The sequence below is a fragment of the Octopus sinensis genome, linkage group LG7 (assembly GCF_006345805.1).
Source record: "Octopus sinensis linkage group LG7, ASM634580v1, whole genome shotgun sequence".
NCBI lineage: Eukaryota > Metazoa > Mollusca > Cephalopoda > Octopoda > Octopodidae > Octopus > Octopus sinensis.
The window spans coordinates 113,611,045-113,635,694 of record NC_043003.1 but is presented as its reverse complement, the minus strand read 5'-3'; the positions used below and the strand labels follow the sequence as shown (position 1 = coordinate 113,635,694).

Genomic DNA, 24,650 nt, shown 5'->3' with positions numbered 1-24,650 from the left:
TTCTTGGGATTAGCTGAGTTGATCCTGCATAAAGGACCAGAAGCAACCTCAGCCTCAGTAACATGCTCTGACAATGATGTGGTGTGTGCTCTTGCAATGTCACAATCAAAATCAAATCACAATCAAATGGAAATTGTGGTTGTGGCCAATGCCAGTGCTGCTCAATTGGCTCCCGTGCCAGCGGCATGTAAAAAGCACCCACTACACTCTCGGAGTGGTTAGTATTAGGAGGGGCATCCAGCTGTAGAAACATTGCCAGATTAGACTGGGGCCTGGTGCGGCCTCCTGGCTTGCCAGTCCCCAGTCAAACCATCCAATTCATGCCGGCATGGTAAACGGACGTTAAATGATGATGATGAGGATACAGTAGCATCTAAGTTTCCCAGAAGCATCATGCATCGTTTTTCTTTCAGTTTGAGAATGTGTGGTGGAAACCCTGATGGTGTGAGTTTGTTGATGAACTCGATTGGGTCATTATCAACTGCATCTGAGCTTCTGTATGTTTTTAGCTCCCCAGGCATCCTGGTCAATAGAAAATCATTCACAAATTCTGCTGCTTCATTTGTTGGAGTAACGATGGTTCTATTTGCAAGCCACACAGGGTTTGTGAAGTTAGGTCAGCATATACAAAATCACATTGATCTGAAAGAGTACCACTTTCAAGGCGAGAGTCATTGGGTAGTTTGGCTTCGAATGCACCTAGGCTTTGTTCAACAGACAGGTTTCCATTTCCTACATCAAGAAGGCAATTAGCAAACTCTCTTTCATCAGAATGACCTTCTGTAAGAAGTCTTAGATTGGTTGTCAACTCCACTACTTCCACATGGTTGCAAAGAAAAGATCTCTTTAAGTGTTGCATCAACAATTTGTGATCTGACACCATTGTTTTGAAGTAGAATATTCTCCTTTTATATATATACATATATATATATGTATATATATATATATATATATATATATATATATACACATACATACACACACACACATATATACATATAGTGTGAATTTACAAAAAAACAAAAAACAAAAGACGATGATGGGTGTGTAAACAACAAACAGGTGTATTAGTTTAACACTCGGGAAGTGAGAAAGTATTTTACACATTTTGAGCCTATGGTCTTCGACAGAAAGGAACACAGAAATGAACAGGGAGAGAAAATAGAAAAATGTGTAGGGCTAGTGATATATATTTATATACATACGTATATATATATATATCACGTGATCACGTTACCGACCAGACCATCAGAATGTTGTTACACATCGCTGGTTACAATGCACTTCGCATTGTTTTAGCCTTCGAATGACGCCACCCCGCAAGCTAAGTGAGCAGGCCAACAGAAGAAAGAGTGAAAGAAAGAGTGGTGAAAGAGTACAGCAGGGATTACCACCCCCTACCCGAGCCTCGTGGAGCTTTTAGGTGTTTTCACTCAATAAACACTCACAACGCCCGGTATGGGAATCGAAACTGCGATCCTACGACTGTGAGTCCGCTGCCCTAACCAGTGGGCCATTGTGCCTCCACATATATATATATATATATTCACACATATATATGCATATATACATATATATATGTATGTATGTATATATGTAGACATATATATATGTATGTATGTATATATGTAGACATATATATATGAATGTATGTCTGTATACATTCATATATGCATATATATTCATACATCTATATTTATATGAATGTATGTATAAATGTGTGTGTGTGTGTGCGCGCATGTGTGTTTAGCAATGTCTTCTTAATTCTGTTTCCTTCTTATTCTCTGCTTTGAGTTCACATATCTATCTTCTTGCCCATGCATATGTCAACATACACATACACACACACCCCTCACTTTTCTTTCAAATCACCAGCTACTAGTTTTTTTCTTGTTGTTTTTTTTTTTTTTTTTGAAAAAAAACCCAAATTGTTTGCTGTTAATGGGTTGGGTTTGTGGAAAGAAGGAACTTTTAAATTTGGCAATGCCATTTGGCTGACTATTGAAGTTAAAATGTTAGCAGACTTATTATTAGCAAAAACTATATTACACAGCTTTAAATAATTGCCTTGAATACATTACAACTGTACAAACAACAACAACAAAACAACCAAGAGTTATCAAATGTGATGATATGTGGAAGTATATTAGGAAAAAGCAACAAAAACAAAAAATAATAACATATGAAGTTTGTTTTGGGATGGTGTTGTGTTACACTTCTAGTTTCCCTTTCTTTGTGTGTGTGTGTGTGTGTAGATATTTAATTTTCTCTTGTGTTCCTTTTCTTTCCCATCATTATTGATGTAAAGGTAAAAACTCGATAAAGACACATTTTAAAGACATACAATTTGCTTGTGTTGAAAGAGATAGTTTTATTGATTAGTAATTAAATAATTATAAATATAGAAATGATGATGATAATAATAATGATGATGGTGATGCTGTTTTTCTTAAGCAGGTAGGGATTTTGTCATTGTTACCTTTTTATTGAGGCATTGCCAAAATACGATGATTGAAACCAGAGAGAGGTTTTGGGGTGTAAAGAATCTGTCTCTTCCTTTGTTTTTGTCATTTGCTCAACTGTAGTTATAGGAATGGTGATGATAATGATAATAATAACAATAATAATAATAATAATAATAACAACAACAACAACAACTACAAAGATTTCTTTTGAATAGGCATAAAACTACAGATTTGTTTTGACTTCAAATTTGATATTGTAACATTGTTGCTATTCTTCAGAATATTATCAGTGTAAAAGAATTGAGATGGCTTTGTGGTGGTGGTGGTGGTGGTAGTAGTAGTAAGTCTTGATTGTCGTTGTCTGTATTGTGGTAATAGAAACAGAAAGTATTGGAGCCTCGCAGCCTTTTTCTGCTTCTCGCTTTTTTACTTTCTAAATCGAAATCCCAATGTGAGAGATTTGGCTTTTTCTCTTTCCAAGTTGATAAAATAATATACCAGTCCATTACTAATGGTTATAATTGCTTCCTTCCCACAAATTGGCACCTTGTGCTTATGTAACAACAACAACTACGACAACTACTACCGCTGCTACTACTACTACTACTACTACTACTACTACTGCTACAAGATAGTTACATCGTGTGTGGAATAATGTAGATGTCTTTATAGTATGTGATAAAAGAATCCTCTGAGGCTGCTCTGTGACGATAATATTGCTACACTTGTCTGAGACGTTATATCTAAGTTGTTAGAGAAAAGTCAGTGAAAATCACTTGCAGATCAGAATAAAAACAGAAAATGAAAGTTCTAATAGAAATATCATTTGGAAGGAAATAGAAGAGTATAAGAAGTTTTAAATAGGAAAAGCAAGATGTTGGATACATGGGTAACTAATAATACCAAGAATGATTAATGCAGTGCGTATCATAAAAAAAGAAGAGGAAAAAGAAGTATCAGGACGACCAACTTTATACCCATTTCCCAAATATTCTTATTAAACACATTTTATACAAGATCTTAGTTTTTGTTTGACTCCCATACAACACATGCAACTTGCAAAGATGAAAGCTTCCATTAAACAAGAAAAACCAAAACTATGGCAAGGCCCAACAGAACATCATGGCTTAGATTTGGAGCCTGTAGAAAGACACTCTTTCCTCCGGCACCAGAAGACAGTATTGCACATCTCTCATCTTCTCATAAAGACAAATGCGCAACTGGTGTTGCAATGAACAACTCGTTTGAAATTACTGGAAACATCCAAAATTAATAACAACAACAAAAATAGTTTTAATAATGGCCTCTAGTTTAAGGTGAAGGCTAACAATTTTGGTCCAGTGTTTTATTGACTCCATGCCCACCCAACCACTAGGAGAATGAAAAGCAAGGTTGACTATGCTAATATTTGAACTCGGAATAACTAATTACTCTAAGACATCTCGTTCAATGCTTTTATGATTTTGTCTTGGCCATCTTCCTGATAATAGGAATAAATCAAAAGAGGGACATGTTTACACGCCTATCACTTAGCATGAACCCTTTCGTTAACAACCTGGCTGAAAGTGGAGGTGCGTGGCTTAGTGGTTAGGGTGTTGAACTCATGATCGTAAGGTTGTGTTTTCAATTCCTGGACCGGGCGATGCGTTGTGTTCTTGAGCAAAACCCTTCATTTCACGTTGCTCCAGTCCACTCACCTGTCAAAAATGAGTAATCCTGCAACGGACCGGCGTCCCATCCAGGTGGGGAATTTCTATGCCACAGAAACCGGGAAACCGGCCCTTATGAGCCTGGCATAGCTTGAGAAGGAACATTTACCACCTGGCTGAAACCAGCTCTGGCTCTATAGTACAAATGTCTTGTTTTCATAAGTTTTGCATTAAAATCTTCCACCAAACCTTAGTCACAATTTATGTTCCTAACACCAGTTGAATGATAATTAAGAAATTTTACTAAATTCTTTGTTATATTAAAAGTAATTGAAAGAAGCACAGAGCATCTCAACAGAAATTCAGTAACGAAAGGGTTAAAGGAATTGGTCATGAGACTGGAAAGATATAAAGAGTGAGCACACTTTATCATTGCAGGAACTTTAGAAAATATTTTGGTAGTGAGCAAACCTTGAGTAAAATTTCAGCCGTAAGATTTTCTGGGCAATTGTATTGAAGCAAGGGATATTACCTTTTCCAAATTAGAAACCTAGCTGCTAAACACACACACACCAAACACACACACAGAAACAAAACAACAAAAACAAATGTTATTCATTAATTACCTTCTGTGAGAATATTGCCATCACATGAAAATCTGGTGTTGCATGGAGTAAGAGCACAACACACACAAACTAAGAAAAATGTTATGTTAAAAGCATTTATAAGAATACGTCTCTCAATTTTCAACCTAGATTGAACTTGTAAACTTTCTAAATGCAGATGGAGATTAGGAACTTGTTTTGATTCCACTTTAAAATCTGTGATCACTGTTTTTCTTCAGATGGAATCGAATGAAAGCTTAGAAATTAAAATTATGTCTTTTTCACTCTGAACCCTTTCCGTCTGTCATACAAAGCAAAAATGGGAAAAGTATTTTAAAGTAAGTTTTTACGTCATTTTCTTTTTTTGCCTTTCCTTTAAACAGGTTCCTCATCTACAACTGCATTGCCAAGCCCTTCAATTGTGCATCTTGGCCAACTCCAACAACTGAAGATTCCACCCAAATCGTTTTGGCAGTCAAAGTTTGAACAACTTGACCCAGGTTTTATCAAGATCAACTTTACCATCCCTGATCATGCTGTACTAGGTATATACGGACGGAAAAACCTACCGCCAACACATGTCCAATTTGAGTTTTTTGAAATTTTCAGTGGCTCGAGACTGGTGAAAAGGTCACTATCTTGGGTATGTTATTTTGAGAACTTCTTTCAGTTTGTTTCATTTTCCATATTTTAAAAGTTGATGCAGAAGCGAACCCAGTCCAGTTTGCTTCTGCTTATCATTTAAGCTAAGTTACACCGTCGTTTCTTTTATTCTTCTACTTGTTTCACTCATTTGATTGCAGCCATGCTGGAGCACTGCCTTAAAGGGTTTTTTTAAGTCAATGAAATTGACCCCAGGACTTATTCTTTGTAAGCCTAGTACTTGTCGGTCTCTTTTGCCAATCTACTATGTTATAGGGATGTAAACATACCAACATCGGTTTTCAGGCAATGGTGGGGAGACAAACACATGCACACACACAAATATATACATACATATCTATCTATGTATGTATGTATATATATATATATATATAATATATATATATATATATATGATGTGCTTCTTTCAGTTTCCATCTACCAAGTCCTCTCGCAAGGCTTTACTTGGTCTGAGGCTATTTTTCTTTTACTTGTTTCAGTCATTTGACTGTGGCTATGCTGGAGCACTGCCTTTAGTCGAGCAAATTGACCCCAGGACTTATTCTATTGGTCTCTTTTGCCGAACCGCTAAGTTATGGGGACATAAACACACCAGCATCAGTTGTCAAGCGATGTTGGGGGGGACAAACACAGACACACAAACATACACACACACATACATATATATATATATAATTTATGTGAAATAGAAAGATGAATAATCTTGTTGCAGATTAATCAAAAGTTTAACCGATACCTTGGTAGCAAAAATCACAGCAGAAGACAGCACGGTTGGAGGTACAACCATATGGTGTTGCAACCGTGCGTTGGTGCGGATAATTGAATTTTAATATTATTAGTGAATTGAAGAAATGGAGTTGAACGAAGATTGAACAGAAATCATTTTATTTCATTCTACACGTGTTTCGAAAGGCACAATTTACCAAATTCCGATTGAATAATGAGACCATATTGTGTCTTTCTCTTCAGGAAGAAATAGGAAATCCGTTGGAAAAAACAAAAACAGAACAGAGGCGGAGCAAAACAAATTGAACTAGGCTCCTAGTTCAATTGTTTTGCTCCGCCTCTGTTCTGTTTTTGTTTTTTCCAACGGATTTCCTATTTCTTCCTGAAGAGAAAGACACAATATGGTCTCATTATTCAATCGGAATTTGGTAAATTGTGCCTTTCGAAACACGTGTAGAATGAAATAAAACGATTTCTGTTCAATCTTCGTTCAACTCCATTTCTTCAATTCACTAATAATATTATATATATATATATATATATATATATACGACGGGCTTCTTTCAGTTTCTGTCTGCCAAATCCACTCACAAGGCTTTGGTCGGCCCGAGGCTATAGTAGAAGACACTTGCCCAAGATGCCACGCAGTGGGACTGAACCCCGAACCATGTGGTTGGTAAGCAAGCTTCTTACCACACAGCCATACTTGTGCCTGCACTCTCTGCAAGTACATATTCTAAAACTGGAACGATTCTGATAATATTACCTTTGCTTTTTTTTCTTTGTAAATCACAGTTTTCTTTTCCTGTTGGTGTTTAGTTCCATTTTAGAAACAATGTGGTTGAGTTGATGTAGTGTTTTTCTATCAATGCATTACTTGTTGAATTCATCTTCACTTGGTTGTATATCGGACACAGATACTTAATGCAGTCAACCAGCTAACAATTATTTACCTCAACACCTGGAAATGGTCCCTGAAACACCTATCCTGTCGCTAATTACAAACTCTTATAACATTGCATGTGTTTCCATTCTTCATGTTCGGAATGGACTGAAGCACTTTAAGGGCTTCAAGAAAATATGTGGAACTGTTTTGTTTTTCTTTGTATTTATTCAGCTGAACTTATAATACAAAAACAAAAAAAAAAAAGCATTACATGAAACTATGATGCATTTTTAATTTCTAAAATCTTGCATTATTTTTAATATTAATGTAATAATAAGGTTTTGTTAACGCTTGTCATTTAAATATGTGCTGATTATTAGAAACAGTTTCTTATGGGTTGGTAATATGAACCAAGTTGGTTTCAATAATAAGATTCAAAGTGTTCAGTCAACACCTTCTCAAGTAAAATTGACCAAAGCTATTCAACAATAAAGACTAACTTCCTTTTATCATAAGTTCCTTTTGTCTTAACACTCTCATTTACATCATATACATCCTGTATATGGCTTGACACCATCAGGAGTGATACCGGAATGGACATGGCCAGTCTGAAGGAAGCGGCCCAGGATAGAACTGACTGGAGGACACTGATCCAAAGAGTGACCAAGAGTCGACTTCGACTGAGCGGTTAGAGAGAGAGGACATCCTGTATACATCATATACACTCCTTACAAATGGTGCCACTATATATGCTTCCACGATTACTAAAAATACATGAATGCACACACACACGCACACACACAGGCTATCAGAACAGTTTGTTGAGATGGTTGACATCTCTCTCATTCAATATTTTCTTTCACAGTTTTTGGGTAAACAACAACCTGCATTGATATAGCCTCAACTACTGTATATATTGGTGGAGGCACATGGCCTAGTGGTTAGAGCAGCTGACTCGCGCTCGAGGGATCATGGGTTCGAATCTCAGACCGGACGATGTGTGTGTTTATGAGCAAAACACCTAAGCTCCATGCGGCTCCGGCAGAAGCTAATAGCAAAACTTCTGCTGACTCATTCGCCACCTCTCACTCTTCCCTCCTGCATCTTGCAGCTCACCTGCAATGGACCAGTGTCCCATCCAGGTGGGGAACCTATACACCAAGAAACCAGGAAACCGGCCCTTATGAGCCAGGCATGGCTCGAGAAGGAACAAACATAACTGTACATATTATTAGGACTTTTTATAGAAATTAGGCTGGTTGATTTGTAAGGGGATGATGATAAGCATGAGATCAGTTAATGACGACAGAACTTTACTGATAAAGATGCTATAAATGACAATGTCATTAATGAGTTTTGCGATGATATCAGTGTTTACAACATTGCTGCTGATGTTGATAAGCAAAATTAAAATTATGATGAGGATTATAATGTTAAGAACAAAAGCCTCAATGGAAATAATAAATCTCTGAATGAGGTATAGACAGTAACTGCACGACAATGTGAAGTATATTTGCCATCTAAATATGGCTAACCACTAAGGGTGGATGTTACTGTAGCTTGTAGCCCCAGGAGAACATCTTCTCCAGCTGGCTATCGACAAACTTTCTGTGCCCTATCGGTATTTGCAAAGGAAGTGATACGCACGGACTGCAGTTTCTGGGTATTGACCCGTCATCAGCACACCATCGAAAACCGGTGATTGTCGTGCACTGATGACGGGTTAGTACCCAGAAACTGCAGTCCGTGCGTATCACTTAGGTTGATGAAGGAAGGATGACCTTCCTTTGCAAATACCGATAGGGCACAGAAAGTGTGTCAATAGGCAGCTAGAGAAGATGTTCTCCTGGGCTACAAGCTACAGTAATATCCACCTTCAGTGGTTAGCCATATTTAGATGCAAATATACTTTACAATGAAAATATTTACTGGAAAATTAATATTGCCAATAAGAAAAGATAAGGATGACAAGCACTATGGTGGTAGCAATGTTATTGTTAATGATGTTTATGTTTTTGGTCTTTACAACAGAGAGATAGCCCAGGCAAGAACACAGCTATCATTCAGTACTTGACTGCAGGAGTGTGGTACTTTGCCATCTACAATGACAACAACAAACCACAAAAGGTGGCATTTGTCACCAATGTAAAAGGTAAGTACGGTCTGCTATTGTACCTTGTGTGTGTTAGAGTTAACAAGTGTCATTTCTTATCAGTGTGAAATGAAGGAGCAACTCTACTCTGTGTCTGTGCATGTGTGCTTCTGTATTTGCCTGTATATGTGTGTCATTACACGTATATATAAGCTTGTAAGTTTGTGTTTGTATTTTACCAAGATTCATTATTAGTGGTTGTCATGGATGGAGCTGGAAGAAACATCTGAGTGTGAGAATGCTTTCCTTTTCATTATTTTAGTTGTTTCACACTGAATAACTCAACGTGTTGATTTTAACTTCACAATTCTCCAGGGTTGACAAAAATAAACATTGGTTATGTGCTAATCCAATTAATTATACGCCCACCCTCACTTCCCCACCAAATTATGTGGGTTCTATGCATGAGTTGGAATTAATGATTATTACTGGTGGAGGGGGGAGGGGTGGGGGAGAAGATGAAGCTGTAGATTGCTGGAATGTTTACGTTATATCATTTAGTTTCAACATGGTATATCCTAAGTGAACATGTCACTTTGTCTTTCATCCTTCCAGTTTGATTTAAATAAATACTAGGTTGATCCAGTTGACTGTGCAACCAGCCATTAACAATTTAGCCTTGAGGAGGATAGTCAAAAGAAATTATAATCTTTTAACCAGGCACAAAGTCTTGTGTTTTGGCAAATGTCACAGGATCCAGGAAATGGATGTTGTGATATTTGCACCTTTCCCAACGGCTTCAGTAGTGCAAAACCATGTCACTGTGCCACCTTACCGTTAACTTGCCTCTTGCACTACGATATGTTCTTTTTTTTTTTTTTTTACCTTTTTTTCTGTTTTTTTTTTGTTTTCAGATGTCAGTATTAATAACATTATCATTACTCGAGCATTTAACATTCAGCAGCTGCTGTCTCCTCCAATCGCACCAGTTAAAATAGTCATTCTTTTTTTGTTATTATTTTACTGTTTTCAGTTGTTTCTCTATCTCAAGTCACCCCGCCGCCTCCCATACATACACAAAATATTCATTTAGCATGCGTTTTATTGCAAAAACACTTGTTCATCTGATGGAAATTTAAGAAGGCATAGAAAAAAAAAAAACGTTTTTTAAATATCCTTAAAAAAAAATACCCCCTCAGTAATCATAGCAAATTACATGCCTTAATTATAGCATCAAACTATCAGAGATATTAAACATGTTAGCTTTTAATCACAGTGGTAGAGGCTTGCTAGTTATTTTGGTCATTTTGTAATTATGGGCACTTTAGATGTGTGTGTTTGGTTCTTTCGAAAATTGTAGCCACTTTGCAACGAACAAGGACGTTATGACGCTGGAGTTGGTGTAATTTAGATTAAAATGTTCTTGTTGTTGTTGGTGGTGGTGGTTGTGGTGATGGTGATGATAGCAGAAGTAATAGTAGTAGTTGTAGTGGTGGTGTTGATAATTTGGTAGTAATTATGTTAATTGTAATATTTTCCTTTTTTTTTTTCTTCCTATCTTTGTTAACTGGAGCTTAACCACACTAACATTAAAACTACTACTGCTGCTGCTGCTGCTACTATTACTACTACTACTACTATTAATAATAATAATAAGGATGATGATGATGATAAATGAAAATAAAAAAGCAACATAAAAGTCTATACAGTAAAGTATGAAAGTTAAGGAGTTGCTGTGATTGATTGTGATGATAATGATGATGGTGTGTAAATGAGGGTGGCACTAGTGACCGGATGAGTAGCTGAAATGCTGGCAATGATGAAGATAAGGAGGATGTATATGCTTCCATGCACCCTTCTTCGCCTATTTTATAATGCAAGATTGGGTTGTTTTGATGAACGAATTTAAGAATTTATGCCCAGTGCATTTTTCTATCCATTCCTCCCTAATTTGCAAAGGCTGTTATAGTTCCAAATTTTTGACAGAGTGAATTGCGTCGGGGTGCTGTTTTTTCCACAGACAGTGCCCAACTGACCCTACTTTACTGTGTAGTCAACAAAATCAAAAACAAACAATGTACATGGGGGAAATTAAAAATATATAAATGGCGACAATTTACTCATCACACTCTGTATATATTTTATTTGATAAAATCGTAGTTCATTGTGGTGATATCTGAGCTTGATCTCTTACATCTTAATATGAAACAAGATATCTCTTAGTACTCTAGTCTCTTAGTACTCTAGTCTCTAAGTACTCTTGACCTAAATCTTGTGGTTCGTGGATTCAGTCTTTTGCTTAGTTTTATACCAGCACTCTACTCTAAAGCAATGATTCCTACTGATGAATTATGGGATGGGGGATATTGTTATGGGATAATATTATGGTGTGTCTTATTTTAATGCAATACCATTTATATTTGGACTTTAGTTTTACCAATATATCTTCCCCAAACTGTATTATTATAAGCAGCTATAAAATATATTTAACCTTATTCCGTATGCCCAAGTCCCAAAACATGCAGATTGACAATGCCTGGAATACCAACTGGGACTGAAACTAAGTCCAAGTTATTGAAGGCATTGTGTGGCCCCTGTGCTTTGATTGACTAAATATTTGCCAAAACTGATAAAGGATTTGTCATCTTCATTGAACTTGGCAAATCTCTAAGTAACAACTGCATCACTTGCTTGGAACTTTACTGGTTCAGTTTTAAGAGATGCCAAGAGTTAATTAATCTATATGCAAGTTGTTAGGATAATTGCATAATAGTCTCCATGTAAATTGATTTGAAATAAAAGAAGATTTTGTCTGCTAATTTTCTTAGATTCTAAGCAAGATATTTCCTAATTCCCAAATTTTGATAATGTTTTTATTTTGTGTTTTTTAATGTTTTTTTTTTATTTTGCATTTTTGTTATACCAGTCATATTCTTACATGATCTCTGATATCAAACACTGACAATTCAAGAAATAAATCATTTTGGAGAGATTTACAACAATTTTTAGTGTTAAATTTGATATTTACGACAAGCAGTAAATAGATGTCATCAACCATGTCTGTCTGTTCTTACAGTGTGAGGCTCTGTTATGCACACACACATACACAAACACACACACACATACATTCTCCTTTCTCTTTAATTCTTTCTGTCTCTCTTCCCTGGAAGAAAAGGACTGTGGTCAGACAAAGAGTGGGATAGGTACTACTATGTCTAAAAGGTCCAAAGATACACCATATGTTATGAAAGCACCTTTGTGATTCTGTGAAGGAGTTAAGGGCCTGGATATGGCACACATATATATACACACACACACACACACATATATATACACACATATATACACATTTGTGTATCTGTCTACCTATCTATACATACATACGTATGTATACATATATATTCATATAGACATACAAGCACGCACACAGACATGCAGAATCCTTTATATATATATATGCAAGCGTAGAGGCAGATGAACATAGCCACTTGCACACACATACACATTAAATTTGCTATTTTATTTGTTTATAAAATCTTGTGGTTGCTTAATTAGATATTACTGTTTTATTTCTTTTAAAATTTAATTATGAAACTTATTTTTTTTTCTTTTATTTGTTTATTTATTGATATATTTAGTTTTAATATTGTAATATTTTATTATAGAAATGGATACTAACACAATTACAGAATGCATTGTTGATTTAATTATAGAATACAATAATTTAATCAGAAAACACAAAGATAGATTAATTGTAGAATCTTGCTGGAGAACAATGGCAACAGTAACAAATACGATAACAACAACAACAACAATAGCATTAATAATAAATACCTAACATAGCATCAAATCAAATAAAATTCAGGAACTGCAATCTATTGTTTGTGAAAACTGGTGCTGTTCCTAGATTCTGTATGCAGACGTCAACACACACACACACACATACCTGTGTCTGTTCTTTCACAAACACTACACACAAATAGCACGCACATATGCATGCATATGCGCATACACATACATACACATACATGCACACACACACACACTCTCATGCCACACACACACATGCACACTTGGAAATCACAGCTTCTAGGTAAATGTTATTTATACTCTTGAACCTTTCTCCGCAAATAACATTTAGATTGATTTCAAGCTACAGTTACATAACACTGCCTGCAATATCTTTGGCATAATTTATGTGAAATCAACAGGATCAATTTTGTTATCATCATCATCATCATCATCATCATTATTATTATTATTTTGTTAATTCTAGAAACACGCAAAAGCCGTTCGATTCACTTCAACATTTAAGTTTAATTTGTCAAAATATTTTCGTCACTTTAAGACCGCGACCTGTTCACTGACAAAAAACCATGCTGGTTTTTTGTCAGTGAAGAGGTCGCGGTCTTATAGCGACGAAAATATTTTGACAAATTAAACTTAAATGTTGAAGTGAATCGAACGGCTTTTGTGTGTTTCTTAAATGGCTTATAAACACCTTCCACGCTGCAATTGTTTTCGTTTCAGCACACGATCTCAGATCAAATCACTTGCTATGCATGTACATCTCCGTAATTTGTTAATTCTTCCAGACAAGAAATAAATTCTTAAAGAAAAAATAGAAATAAAAAAAAAGAAACCAACTGTAGCTAAGCTGTACCCATTAAAAAATAAATTGCTTTGCTATTTATAGTCAAATTTCGGGAGAAATAAATGTGATGTTGTGACTTTATGTATTTTCCAAAAGTGCATTGGAGGTATAAAAAAAAAATGAACTCTGTTTCAACCGAAAGTTGAAACAGCATCACAGTCTCAACTGGTTAGGAGGAGTCTAGCGCCTTCACTATGGCAGTTGTCAGGTCTGTTTATAAATAGCAGCAATCATAAAATCCAATAATGTCCTAAACACAGAAGCGTTATTGACTGACAGTAGTGTTACATTGTAGACATTTGTTGTTTGACAACAAACCTTCCACCATTGTTTCCTTGCCTTTTGCTTGTGGTAGAAGGAAAAGGGCAAGGGTGGGGAAATGTCTAGCTCTGGACATCCAAATGTAGTTTTAGACGAGATTTATAAAGTCAGTGATAGTGAGATATTCTCACTGCTAATTACTTTTGAGAGGAAATTTATAAACAACAGATATACTTGTGTGAATGTGAATTGACAGACACCAAAACCAAGAACTAGAATATTTCTGGGAATGTCATCTGTAACAGGAAAATTTAAATGGGCCATTTCTTCTTTGGACCTTAAATATGTGGCCATTACTGGCTACACATTAAACAGTATCAGTTTAAAAAAAGGCATTGGACAATTTCTCAGAGTCCCTTCTACCTAAAGAACATGCAAAAGGCAGGGTAACTTGATATATTAATCCCCCAAAATTATTTACACAATTGAAATTGTACCCTTAATGATTAGAAAAGCCATTAGCCTAATGAAAACTCAACAGCAAGAAAGAGAATTTTCAACTTTCGATTGATAAAAAAATCTCTCTCTAGGGAGATGGGCAGATATGGAAAGAGAGGGTGAGGGAGAGAAAATCTCATGTTTTTAGTAGTTATGGTAGCAATGTTAGACATGTTTTAGGTTAAGCTTTAATTTTATCACACACTATTAATGTTGCACAGTCTGTAGTAGACCCCAGAATAACTTAAAAAGATAATATAATATTGGTAAGGAAATAAACGGCAGTTATTAATCTCCTTTAACTGGAATGACTCTACCATTCAGCTATAAACATGAGGTGTTATACCAGCCGAAAAAATCCTTCTCCACCTTTTCCTTATTATTGTTATTATTGAAATAAGGGAGCCAGTAAAATTCCCGGCCAAGCCAGGGTCAACTAATTGGATCCCACAAGGGTTAATAAAAGATTTACCAGTTGTGCTTCAGGCATGTAAGAAATTATTGTTGTAGAAATTTATTTGTTGTGTAATCTTTGTTGATGTGTTTGGTTTGGTAACAGCAATGAATGATGATAAATAGAATATTAATGTTGACACACAAAATTATTATTTTGTTTTCTTTGACCATCAAATGAAATTTCAATTGTCTCTCATCTTGTCATTGTTTTTTAGGTCATCTAGACACGAATTGTCTGCATGATTGCTACCACCATGGAGAATGTAAAAATAAAAGATGTATCTGTTACCCTGGATACTCTGGCAAATACTGTGGCCAAAGTAAGTTGAAAGACATTTCTCCACCCTCTTATTTTTGTTGTTTGTTTTACAAAAAATACCATTTTGATGATGTAAAGATAAAGTTATTTAACCAAATAGCCGCCAATGGAATTTTAATATCTAAAAAAATGCTTTTTTTTCTGTTGTCCTACATGCATGCAATTCAGGGATGGGTATTTTTGATTAAAATGTTGTTTTTGTTTGTTTTTCCTTTTTTTTTTTTTTTTAATTTCTAATTGATAAAACTTTGTAACTCCATAAATTAAAAAAAATATTCTAAATTTTTTTAAGAAATGGTGATTGGAGGGAAAGTAAAATTTTTAGCAATTCAAATTTCAGTTTCCTTTTATTAAACCTTGAATATGAATTTCAATTTCTGCTTTATATTTTCCTTTAATTCAAAGTTTTTTTTTTTTTCCATCTCCAACTGATTTCTGTTCTTGAAAACATCCAAGTTTAATTAATATGAAACTTCATTAAGAAAAAAAAAAAAAAAAAACCGAATTAATGTTGCAGTCAAATGCTGTGATTATACCAACATAACAAGTATTTCATGCATTTTTAGAAACCTAATTTCCAGGGTCTCTCTAAATTTTTGATGCCTCAGTTGTATTTGGGCCAATTTTCTACATGAAATGACCCCATCAAACTTATTTGATTCTTATATAGTGTCTTCATTTAGCTTGTTGAGATTGACTCACATCAATGGTTGATGCTAATTATAAAGCCCAGCAGCTAATATTTTACTTCATTTTTTAAAATCAATAACATAAAAAGTAGTTATCTTATTTATAATTAATTGAATTGAAATAACCAAGAATATTTTCAGTTGGTTATTGTTAGAAAATTCAATAACTGTTATAAATATCCTGTGAAAGTTTAAAAGTATCTTCATTTTGTTAGATACAACATTAATCATCTACTGACTGAATTGGAGTACAATTTACTTGTGCTTTTGAGACTATCACATGTCCTAATACATACGTACGTACGTACATACATACATACATACATACATACATACATACATACATACATATATATTTCTTTACTGCCCACAAGGGGCTAAACATAGAGGGGACAAACAAGGACAGACGAAGGGATTGAGTCGATTATATCGCCCCCAGTGCGAAACTGGCACTTTATTTATCGACCCCGAAAGGATGAAAGGCAAAGTTGACCTTGGCGGAATTTGAACTCAGAACGTAACGACAGATGAAATGCCGCTAAGCATTTCACCCGGCACACTAACGTGTCTGCCAGCTCGCCGCCTTATAACATATTTATATATAACTGTATTTCTTCTGCGCCCTCTGTCTGTCTGCCTAGCTATCTTTCTGTCTGTCCGTCTATCTCTTCCTCTCTTCACACACACACACACCAAAACTCTATGTATCTATCCTTAAACATAAACTCTTTTTTGAGTCTCATAAATCTATTTTCTTGATTTTGTGTGTGTGTGTGTGGACTATATATATACACATGCATACTTAGTGTTCATGTATGAATATTAGTTCAGAGTAAATCAGAGACTTGTCAAAACATGTCCTATATATTTATTTACTCTACATTTATGGCTTTCCTTGCAGCATTTATTTTGATTTTGTTTAATCAACACCCAGATGCAATACAATCCCCTCACAAGCATACACAACAAGCTGCTCAGAGACACATTAACTGCTATGCAGTGCACTGCAGTAGAGAGAGCATCACTGACAGAACAAATGGGGGGGACAGGGTAACACAGAGCATGGATTTGACGATTGCTTTAGGGGTGGCAATGCTATGCCCAGTAGCATATCTAGGATGGAAGAGAACCAGAGGGGCAGAGGAGGCTGGAACAACATAAAATAAAGTGTAATGGTGAGGAACTCAATACGCTGCCTAGTTCAGGAATTGAACTCAAGATTTTTTTCATCATGATCCAAACACCTTGACCACCAGGCAGCATTCCTTTACAGCAGTTATAGAAACATCTTGTGATTGAAGTACATGGGTATGCATGTGACACCCTCAGCTCAATGTGTTCGTGGGCTGCATATAAATCTGTATCTGTCTATAGAAGAAGTGGCTATTAACACCAAAATGCACACCAAGAAACAATGTTTAGCAGCATGCACAAAAGTGCAGCAGAGTCATATGTAGGTGCAGAAATGTGAACATGGCTTGGTGCCGTTATCCCTTTCTTCCTCTCTCACCTCAACTTTTCCTGTGACATCACCCTCTCTTTTGCATGTTTCGCATCTTCATTTCATCTCTCTTTCTTTCTAGCTTGCCCAACAAGTTTCTCACCTCCTACTGTATTCTCACATGCCATGTGTTCCTCATCAGTTACAATCAGTCTCTCAAATGTAGAAGATGTATAACTCTGCTGTCCATCCTTTATTTTCCTCATGTTAGCTCTACTCTGAAGATGGGATCTGTTAGAAACTTTGGTTTTTCCATTCTTCATAGCAATTTCATGGTACACACACACACACACACACAGAGAGTCTGTGACTATATGAGGAAAACATTGGGTAGATTGTGTATATTTGTCCTGCTAGTGTTTATGAATGTTTGTGTGTGTTTGAGGGTATTTACCATGTCTGTTTATCTCCAGACTTGCCCTCATTTGAACATAAACATGTGTATATGTGCATGTTTATATTCTCATATATCAAAGTATATTTGTGTGAACACTTACAAAATCACACCTTAAAGCATCACATAGTGCCCATATAATCTTTTATACTCTAGGCACAAGGCCCAAAATTTTGGGGGAGGGGGCCAATCGAATAGATCAATGCCAGTACACAACTGGTACTTAATCTATCGACCCTGAAAGGAGGGAAGACAAAATCGACCTTAGTGGAATTTGAACTCAGAACATAAAGACAGACAAAATACTGCTAAGCATTTCGCCCCGCATGCTAACAGTTCTGCCAGCTCACCACCTCATGGTGCCCATATAAGATATGAACTTGTGATTCTCTAACCATAAACAATCCAAATTGTTTCCTCTCAACTTTTTATGTTTCTGTTCAAATCAAAATAGATGAACATCAATGGAATTTGTATCTTTGTGGTACCAGTGCTGGTGGCACACAAGAAAACCATCCGAACGTGGCCGTAGCCAATACCGCATCGACTGGCCTCCGTGCTGTGGGCACGTAACAAACACCATCCGATCGTGGCCATTCGCCAGCCTCGTCTGGCACCTGTGTTGGTGGCACATAAAAACACCATCCGAGCGTGGCCGTCTGCCAGCCTTGTCTGGCACCTGTGTCGGTGGCACATAAAAAACACCATCCGAGCGTGGCCGTTCGCCAGCCTTGTCTGGCACCTGTGTCGGTGGCACATAAAATCACCCACTACACTCACGGAGTGGTTGGCGTTAGGAAGGGCATCCAGCCATAGAAACACTGCCAGATCTGACTGGCCTGGTGCAGCCTTCGGGCTCCCCAGACCCCACTTGAACCGTCCAACCCATGCTAGCATGGAAAGCGGACGTTAAATGATGATGATGATGAGGAAAACCTTTTGTTTGCTGAGATTTCTTTGAGATAGCTGCCGCTGTAGTTCTTTTAAGTGGTTATGACATTGAAACACTTAGGTACATTGGTAGGTTTTGACTGCTGAAGATGTTAGGATGCGAGGGAGTTCTTCAGTTCTGGATTATTCCCCTTTTCTCCTTCATTATTAAATTCCTTCTCACTTATTAAACATTTTAATTGATTAAGAAACACATTTTCAGCATAGAATGGAAAACAAAAATAATTTCAAAAAGGTAACTGGGATCTTTTCGGTTTGAACGGCAGTTTTTTCTAGCAGTGTCATATGAAATTGTCACCCATAATTATTACCCTAGTATCGATCTATTGCATTTCAATCTATTTTAGGGTTAGGGGTGGGGGGAAGGCTATCTTTTTTCTTCACAAATGTAAATAAACCCAATCTGTTTCTTAAACGAGGGACATATTCATATGGCACAGAATATTTTTTTTACCTCGAAGGACGTCATTGATTGGTTGAAATTGCAGAAATTGCAGAAAAACAACAACAAATATCTTACAAACCATAGAATTTTCTCAATAAAGCCAAGAGAAAAAGATGTTTTATAAACACATTCTACCAGTATACGAAGTTTACAATTTTTTAGTTACCTAGAAATTATGTTAAAAACTGCCGGGAAGGGCTGGGAAGGGGCTAATCTACAATACTTTTACTATAAACTCTACCTGTAGCAAAAAGGAACCTTGTCGTGGAAATTTATTAGGAATAGCTTTCAAATCTCTGAAAATGACACTAACCATCTTAAAAAAGGCGATATATGCAGGGTATTCCAGAATTAACTACTAATTAACTAATGAAATCAGGCAAATTAAAAGCAAAAAAAAAATAAAACTGACAGAATTTTATAATTATTACTTAATTATGATATCAAAACAAATAGGCGTAGGAGTGGCTGTGTGGTAAATAGCTTGCTTACCGACCACATGGTTCTATGTTCAGTCCCACTGCATGGCACTTTGGGCGAGTGTCTTCTACTATAGCCTTGGGCCGACCAAAGCCTTATGAGTGGATTTGGTAGATGGAGACTGAAAGAAGCCTGTCGTGTATATGTATATATATATATATATATATGTGTGTGTGTGTGTGTGTGTTTGTGTGTCTGTGTTTGTCCCCCCAACATTGCTTGACAACCGATACTGGTGTGTACATGTCTCTAACTTAGTGGTTCGGCAAAAGAGACTGATAGAATAAGTACTAGGCTTACAAAGAATAAGTCCTGGGGTTGATTTGCTCGACTAAAGGTGACTAAAGTAAAAGAGTAAAGATTTATAAATCTTGTATCAAAATTTGATTAAAAGATTTTCAACCTGTGCTCCGTCTGTATTTCTGCAAATTTCAAATCTATTCTAAGGATTGTGAAATGCATTTTGGAGCATTTCAGTGGTTATTTCCTGCACTGCTAACTGAATGCATTCTTTAAGTCCAGCTGAACTTGTTGCTCCATCCTGGGGATGGAGGTAGGGAAAATAATTGCATCCAAATTGAAAAAAAGCTGTCATGGACAGATAAATGGCATCCAACAGGAATGATAAGAAAATTACAAAATTAATTATAAACATATAAAATTATAAATTTATAAATTATAAAATTACAAACATAATTTAAAATTATAAACAAAGTTAAAAATTTATACGCCTTTAACACATTAAACATGATAAGCATAAATAAAAGTGAGTTTTTAAAAGATTGATCAATTTCACTGAAATAGTTAATTGTGGGACACCCTGTATGAAGGCCTTATGATCTGCCTGTACAGCTGGAACATCTTTGATCATAGGTCTATTCTACCCATTCTAACCTGGGGCTAAGCAACAAAACCTAAGCAAAAACTGACCTAGAATAACTTCCATTACCATCATCATCATCATCAGAGTATGTACAACAGCTACTACCATTGAAATCCTTATCAGTTTACCAGGAGCACTAGTGTCATCTCCACTACCATTAACACCATCAGTACCACTCTGCTGACTTTTGCAAACAGTACCAATAACTTCCACCCCCACCACCCCCACCACCTTCCTTTCTAGTTCCATTTGTTTCTACAGCTGTGTGAAATCAATGAGCACAGCTTGTGTAGGGATCCTAGTCTACAGACTCTTTTACATCCCTGTAACTAAAGACAACCAAACTCCCTTCTGCTATTCCTTGTTTTCACACTGTGATTGAAGCATAAGGAAAACAAGGCATGGTGCTCGGGGTTGAAGCTGAGGGCAGCAGAATATCAGTAGCAACAACACCAAGACAACAAAAACAATTGCAAAAACCAAGAAATACCCTTTGTTGTTGGGTAAGAAAGAGGAGAAGCAAAAAGGAAATACCCTTCTATTGCCTGTTCTCTCCTTCTCTCTTCTTTTCTCTCTCTCTCTCTCTCCTACCACTCTCCTATCACTCTTGTCTACACACACACACACACACACACCACAAACTTATACTTTTGTCTTCCAAACTTTTCCAAACTAAATCATTGCTATACTTATCCGTCATCTCTTTTTTCACACACTCATCACACATAAATGGCCTTTGCTTTCTCTCTCTCCTCTCTCTCTCTCTCTATCTATCTATCTCTCGTTGTCTCCCCCTTTTACTTTTCAATATTTCTCCTTCCAGCTAACTTTGAAATAAATACTAGACAAATAAAATGTCTCGTAAAGGGAATACAGTCTCTCCCTTTCTACTTCTTAATTTTCTCTTTTTTAACACACACACTTTTCTATCTTTTGCTCTGTGTGTGCGTATGTGCGTGCATTGTGTGTGTGCGTGTGTGCATATCCATGGCTTCCAATTCAGTGGTGGGGGGAAAAAGAGGGAGGTTGCTGGTCCAACTAATTTCAAAATAGCAGGGGTCTGCTTCAGAAACCCATGGCCCAGCTGATGATGTTCAACTTTATGAATCCTACCACACCTTTTTTCCACTCAAATCTGTGGCATTATCTCACCCCCACCCCCGCCCCTGATTACTTTTCAAAAATAAAAATCTCCCTCTTTTCCTACTCTCTTCCTCTCACTCTGTCCATGAAGGTTCTTGCCTGCAATATTTGATATTTCCTCTCACCTTAGTGGGAGCTTACCTCATTTCTCCTTATTTTCCCCCACCCCCAACCTTTCTCTACCAGCTCACTCATCTTATTTCTTCTTCTCATCTTCTCTACCCACCTCATATCAACATGGGCACACCTCAATTCCAACCCATCTCTTCCTCTATTCCTCTCTTAATACCTGCTTCTCTCTCCCCATCCTTGTGCATCTCTTTTCTTCTTCTTCTTCTTCCATACCTACCTGTTTCATAACCAGTGCACATTTAGATCACCCCCCCACCCACCCACCACCTCCCACACACTCTCTTACACTACTTTTCTAACTTCCTGCTTCTCTCTCAAACCTAATCAACTTATGTTCACATCACAAGCTTCTTATAGCTTGTGCGTCTTCCCATCTGTCCCTCATCTCACCTGTTCTGTTCACAGAGGCTAGCTTTGTATGTGTGTCTGTTTTGTTTATCTGCCTCAAAATATTTCAGTATCTGGGTGGATCTGGGTGGATATTAATAAGAAGACTAAGTTTGTGAAATTGGTCAACTATAAAACACACCATCCTTAATGCACTTTCCCTCCTCTCAAGTGCATTTTACAACTATTAATATTCACATATATATACTCTCCGAGAAGTGAATGAAGAACATAGCTTTATAGTTAGATCAAGTGTTTGCATACTCTCTTTACTCTTTTACTTATCGACCCCGGGACTTATTCTTTGTAAGCTCAGTACTTATTCTTTCGGTCTCTTTTGCCGAACCGCTAAGTGACGGAGACGTAAACACACCAGCAATGTCAAGCAATGCTAGGGGGACAAACACAGACACACAAACATATACACACACACTTATATATATATACATATATATGACGGGCTTCTTTCAGTTTCCGTCTACAAAATCCACTCACAAGGCATTGGTCGGCCTGGGGCTATAGCAGAAGACACTTGCCCAAGGTGCCACACAGTGGGACTGAACCCGGAACCATGTGGTTGGTTAGCAAGCTACTTACCACATAGCCACTCCTGCGCATATTTATGAAAGATTTATAAAAGAAGATATACGGAATGAACCTGGTATACCCTCCTCTGTGTATTCCAAGAGAATCAATATTAAATACTTAAAAGTTTTCACATAAAGTTCACACACACACACACACACACACACACACATACATACACACATTTATATGAGCACATCTGTGTGTGTATGTATGTACATTTGTTACTGTTCAGTGCCAGTTTAGTGCCAGGTCAACAGTAAGCAAAACAGACCAAGGATCCGTAGCCTTCCAGCCATGACTGCCATGTCTTATTTTCGAGGCATAGTTATATCTAGGACTACAGTGTCTTCCTTTAAGGTCTTAGATGTTATTTGAAGAAGTCTTTACTGTATTTTCAAACAGGCTGAAGGACTTTGTGAAGGCTGTCATGGTTTAATATATGTAGTATATATTGTATAATATGTGTATGTATATATGTCATGTATTACATATATACTCATATGCATATACAGATAAGATACATACATCTCTCTCTCAACATATATATATGAGTGGCTGTGTGGTAAGTAGTTTGCTTACGAACCACATGGTTCCGGGTTCAGTCCCACTGCGTGGCATCTTGGGTAAGTGTCTTCTACTATAGCCTCGGGCCGACCTAAAGCCTTGTGAGTGGATTTAGTAGACGGAAACTGAAAGAAGCCTGTCGTATATATGTGTATATATATATATGTATGTGCGTGTCTGTGTTTGTCCCCCCCAACATCGCTTGACAACCGATGCTGGTGTGTTTACGTCCCTGTAACTTAGCGGTTCAGAAAAAAGAGACCAATAAAATAAGTACTAGGCTTACAATGAATAAGTCCTGGGGTCGATTTGATCGAATAAAGGCGGTGCTCCAGCATGGCTGCAGTCACATGACTGAAACAAGTAAAAGAGTAAAAGAGTATATATATATATATATATATATATATATATATATATATATATATATATATAATAATGTCTGTGTGTATGATAAATTCACATGCACAAATAGAATTTCACACACACACACACATCTACATGATACTCCATTTTGAATGTTTTTGCACCTAACTCACATGTAGCTTCTTCCATTTGTCTGTCTGATGGTCTATCTGTCTGTCTGTCTGTCTATCTCTCAGTTTTTGTCTCTTGCGTCTTCATTATCCTTTCCCGCCCCGCCCCGACCCCCACTCCTCATCTCCATCCACACACACACACACACACGCTCCCTTACCCTGAGTCATTGTGGAACTCTTCAGAGGGAACACTGTTTCTTCACTGTGAAATAACATTGTCAATTGAAGAAAGAATGTGGTAATTAGGCCACTCAAGAAATGGCATCACCAACAACAGCAGCAGCAGCACTTCAACCTTCATTACAGCTAACACCATCACCACTGTTGTCACTGTTACCATTACTGACTGCATCACTAACACCATCTAGTGATGCTATCAGTGATGATGGTGGTGGTGGTGGTGGTAAGAGTGATGCCATCACTAATGTCATTACGACCAGCCTTATTAATAAATGAACAACAACAACAATACCAATATCGTCTCCGGTAGCACTGTTAACATTACCACCTAGTAGTAGTAGTCGCATCACTAATGATACCATCCGTTGTGTTATAATAACAGAATCACCACCACTGAACAGCATCGTGCCATCCACCCCCACCCCCACTCTCGGTTAGTACTCTCGCTCCAAAAACCATGCATTTACCATCACCACAACTGCAACCAACCAACCAACCAACCA

The 24,650-nt window shown here is 36.9% G+C and overlaps 1 protein-coding gene across 9 annotated transcripts in view; it reads left to right on the top strand.

The window, feature by feature from the left end:
- LOC115214302 (teneurin-m) overlaps positions 1 to 24,650 on the top strand; it is a 517,371-nt gene that overhangs the window by 287,959 nt on the left and 204,762 nt on the right. For all 9 annotated transcript variants that reach the window (XM_029783463.2, XM_029783461.2, XM_029783465.2 and 6 more), the window contains 3 exons: positions 5,103 to 5,362; positions 9,026 to 9,146; positions 15,171 to 15,275. In XM_029783463.2, coding sequence (XP_029639323.1) covers positions 5,103 to 5,362; positions 9,026 to 9,146; positions 15,171 to 15,275 — 486 coding nt within the window. The remainder of the gene's footprint in view (positions 1 to 5,102; positions 5,363 to 9,025; positions 9,147 to 15,170; positions 15,276 to 24,650) is intronic.